The sequence below is a fragment of the Phaethon lepturus genome, unplaced genomic scaffold, assembly GCF_000687285.1.
Source record: "Phaethon lepturus isolate BGI_N335 unplaced genomic scaffold, ASM68728v1 Scaffold30952, whole genome shotgun sequence".
Lineage (NCBI taxonomy): Eukaryota > Metazoa > Chordata > Aves > Phaethontiformes > Phaethontidae > Phaethon > Phaethon lepturus.
In genome coordinates this window covers 6,469-10,699 of record NW_010523106.1, presented here as the reverse complement: position 1 = coordinate 10,699, position 4,231 = coordinate 6,469, and the positions used below count along the sequence as shown (strand labels likewise).

Here is a 4,231-nt window from a genome sequence, read left to right as displayed (position 1 = left end):
AGCGCGAGCAACGCGCGTGCGCGCGGCGGCATCCTCCGCCTTCCCGTCAGCCTCCGCGCACGAAGGTGAGGGGTAGGGCAGCCCGAAATGGCGGCCTACCTGACGCACCAGCAGAAGGTGCTGCGGCTTTATAAGAAATCCCTGCGGCACCTGGAGTCCTGGTGCATCTACCGGTGAGAGGCGAGGGGAGGTGGGAAGAACAGAGGCCTGTTCTTCCTAGGAGCGGGGCCTCTCAGCTCCGCATTTAGCTGTGGGGGGGAGGGGGGTTGGCCTTCCCCGCCGGCCTTTCTCGCCGAGACGGGGCGTTGGGCTTGACTGGGGCTTGTGTCTTCGTTCCTTCCCTTCTCCCATCGTAGCTGAAGGGATTAGGAAAAAGCCTTTGGGTCACTTGTTTGTGCCTGCTCCAGAAAAGGGCGATGGGGGAACAGGAGCTCCTCGGAGCCCCTGGCCAAACCCTGTCTTTGTGCAGGGGTGACTGGTGATGTTGCCAAGCTTTGTTTCTGTATGTGATTCTTTTTTTTCCTCCAATGTAAGTCACTGTGCTTAACGTCTGTCTGTAGAGACAAGTATCGCTACTTTGCCTGCATCCTGAGAGAACGATTTGATAAGAACAAGGATGTGAAGGATATGGTGAAAGCTACAGAGCTGCTGAGGGCAGGCGAGGAGGAGTTCTGGGCAAACCAGCATCCTCAGCCATACATCTTCCCTGACTCCCCTGGGGGCACTTCCTATGAGAGATACGAGTGCTACAAGGTAAGGGGGCCTGTAAGATTCTGCATTACTGTGCTTACCTTATTGTTCTTTTAATGAATGTAAAGTGAGTGCTTTAAGTGGACTTTCACAGGGCTGCAGCTTGACTCAGCAGTATCATTTCCCTAATAGTTTACTGCTGCTGAACATCTTGCTGCTTGCATGAGAAAAGCTGTCCTGCTTGTCCAGTCCTTGAAAATGGAATTTGCTGGTCCATCTGAAGACAGCTGGCTTCTTTTTGCTGGGATCATCATCTGTTCTTCTGCTGAATAGAAGCTGCTCCATGATGGGTCAGGCAGGCATAGTGAAAGGGTCGGAGCTGAGCTGTGAGAGTAAAACAAGATGGAAGAATCTGTGCTGCCTGTTGTCGTGCCTTCTGGTCAGAGCCTTGGTTTCCCTCTGGTCTTGTCAAGTATTGGCTGAGCTGTTGGGCTGCTCTTTACTCAGTTGCATCATTTTTCCAGCATTTTGAGTAATGGTACAGATTATCATTTCCCATTAATGCTGTAGTGCCAGATACATATTTGTGTGTCACTGTGTGATAGGTGGTATGCCTAAAAATAGAAGTGGAATTCTTAGAAACTTAAGGCACTTCTAGAGGCTTTTTTCCCCCCCTAGATTGTTCTATTTAGGAGTAAAGAAACAGGTTTCATAGAAAAACAGGGTTTTCAGTTTTTTTGGCATCGGCTCCTAATGCATTTCGAGAAGTTAAGACTAACCTAGAGAGTGCATGCACTGGCTTTCTCCTGCATTTGAAGAAAGTGCATACACAAGACTAGGTCTGATCAGATATTTATGTACAAGAAGCCAAATGAAAGAATGAATCTGATGTAGATTTATCAGAGGCACAAAAAAAAAGGTAGGAGTGAAAAGGGAAGAGGAGGACTTAAGCTTATGCTAAGGTTGCGGGCCTTAGCAGTAATAGAAGTAATAGAAACCAGAGAGAAAAAAGGCCAGTTAAGCAATAAATGGTCAAGATTAGTCTTCACATAGAAGTATAAACTGGTTTATGTTCTCTTTTCTTCGCTCTGTTTGATATGCTAAAACTGTCTGTTGACAAAATGGCGGTCACAAGGATTTGGCTTGTGGCTGTCCATTGTGGATGCTGCTACAAAATGTAATTTTTATATTTCAGCCTGTTTGATAGTTTTAATTGTTTGATGTGTCTGGATTTTTTTTTTATATATATATTATTAGCAGCTCCACTATTTCTGTTCAGTCGAAGATTTACTCAGTGATGAGAGTCACAACAGAAACGTGGAAGTGTAAATGCCACTGGATGAATGATAGTATTGGAGCAACTTCTTTTCTTGTTTTAAGAATTTTTTTTTTTTAATAAATGTTCCTGTCTTTAAAATGTTAACATTCAGTGATAGGCTGCTACAGAATTTTAAATTTCAGTTTTTTTCTTGACTGGACATCTTAGAAGTCAGACCATTATCAAGATCTTAAAGACCACTAATTTTTTCATTAGTTGTAGACAAGAGGAAATAGCTGTAAGGTTCTGTCTCTGTCAAAGAAAATGAATTAGTAGTTGGAGACGAGGATCTCTCTAACCTGCTGCCTTTGGGAGATGGAGAAGAAGAAATGAGATCTTCTCTTCTGCCAAAAGGAATTACTTTGAGAAATTTAGAGTAAACTGAGATGATCTGGGACTTGTCCTTGAGATGCTGTGATTGGAGCAAGTCGCTAAGATGTCTTCCTATGCCTTAGGATAATGTGTGAAACAAATTAAAAGTACTGACCTCTGTCGTATAGTGCCTTGAGACTAACAATAGTCAGGTAGCTCTTAAATGGTGGTTTTATGTAGCACTTCCTGGGTTATTTATCCATTTTAATACTGGCTTCACTGATAGCGTTTAGTTCTTTTGTGTGTACTATATATAATTTAATATGCAAAAATAATATATATGACACTATTTGTTTGTTTAACAGATTCCTGAATGGTGCCTGGATTACTGGCATCCTTCTGAGAAGGCGATGTATCCTGATTACTTTACAAAACGAGAGCAATGGAAGAAGCTGCAGCGGGAAAGCTGGGATAAAGAGGTCAGTGCTTGCATGCTAAAGAGGCTTTACTTTGCACTGAGCAAGTGTTTTGCATGACATTTAGATCTGTTCTTGGAAAATACCTGAATGCCTACTGAGGTCTCATTTAGACTCTGCTTTATTAGAACTCTTGTCAGCGTGAAACACTGAATTGACCTAAAACACCTATGCAGAGATCTCGGAGTTACAGCTCCTTAAAGGCTGTGAAGGGCATTTGAAGTTAAAGCCGAACCTGCAACCATGTTTCAGTTAGTGCTGGGCTGTTGTAGCCACTTTGCTAAAGGAAGTTCCAAAATGGGATGAGGAGAGATTAATGACCAGAGAATTCCTCTTCAGCTGCTATGAAGCTCTGACACTTTCTGGTTGTACCTTTGAAAGTGACTTCCCACTGTGTTCATCATCTGGGAATTGAGAATAACTTCTGGCCAACCTAAGCAAAGATTCAGTTGGAAAAAGTTGATGTTCTTAGAACAGTTCTTTAATTCAGTTTTAGAGAAATAGTTGGATTGTAGGTATTACGGCACTCTCATCTGAATTAACACAGTGGCAGCCAGCACTTACACTGCTTCACGAAACATGTGTTGAAAACATCCAACGGGCTGTTGGTGGCATGCAGAAGTAGAGGTCTCCTACTGACTGGAGTTGTAGTTATCTGTCAGCTTTCAAAGCAGCAAGAGAATGCAGTCTGTCTAATGTTGCAACAGTAGACGTGAATTATGTGGAAGGAATGACCTCTTAAAGTACAATTTCTCATACAAATCACTTGTTACTCCTCAGATTCCTTATGAATTTGGTAATATGAGCCTGCAATGATTACTGAGTTTAAGTGAATACTGAGAAACATGGAGCCTGCCTGTCAACCGAAGGGGTTACTGGTGGTTCCTCCCTTTGGAAATGGGGACCAGTTTCCCTTCCTGCCTGGGCACCGAGTACCACCTTAGGGAAGTGTGCTGACATGTGCTAAAGCAATTTTCTGTCTTGTCTTCTAGATCAAGCAGTTAGAGGAAGAGACTCCAGCTGATGGTCCAAGAACAGAAGCTTTGCCTCCAGCTCGTAAGGAAGGGCATCTGCCACCACTGTGGTGGCAGTATGTAACAAGACCTCGTGAAATACCCATGTAAAAGCATTACTTCACATGAGAATTGAAGCGGCCTATCTTATGTAGGCAGTAGACATGCCAGTGACCGCATGCTACTCTGAGTAATACAAAATAAAGTCAAATAAAGTAAAATAGAAGGCATTTTTCTGACATCATACTGTTCTATAGCATGCACACGCTTCCAGTTTGTGTTGTGTAGAATAGGTGACTGTTAATACCTACGCTATATACCTGAAATATCAGAGAACACTGACCAGCCTGAGAAGAAGCCTGAATGGGATCCTTACTCCAGAGCAAGTTTTATAAAGGTGAACATACATTGCAGCTTTCACA

The 4,231-nt window shown here is 43.2% G+C and overlaps 1 protein-coding gene across 1 annotated transcript; it reads left to right on the top strand.

Moving 5' to 3' along the window:
* Positions 1 to 56: 56 nt before the first annotated feature.
* Positions 57 to 4,026, top strand: NDUFB9 (NADH dehydrogenase (ubiquinone) 1 beta subcomplex, 9, 22kDa). The gene is made up of 4 exons (XM_010282029.1): positions 57 to 173; positions 561 to 753; positions 2,686 to 2,799; positions 3,789 to 4,026. Exons 1-4 carry the CDS (start codon positions 88 to 90, stop codon positions 3,918 to 3,920), a joined length of 525 nt encoding a protein of 174 aa, XP_010280331.1. The 5' UTR covers positions 57 to 87; the 3' UTR covers positions 3,921 to 4,026.
* The last annotated feature ends 205 nt before the right edge of the window (positions 4,027 to 4,231 follow it).

Bases quoted from the DNA above. Each gene is read 5' to 3' on its own strand.
- NDUFB9 (XM_010282029.1), top strand. From the start codon at position 88: ATGGCGGCCTACCTGACGCACCAGCAGAAGGTGCTGCGGCTTTATAAG. The intron at 174-560 runs GTGAGAGGCGAG...GTCTGTCTGTAG, and splicing joins GAGTCCTGGTGCATCTACCG to AGACAAGTATCGCTACTTTG. The intron at 754-2,685 runs GTAAGGGGGCCT...TTTGTTTAACAG, and splicing joins AGAGATACGAGTGCTACAAG to ATTCCTGAATGGTGCCTGGA.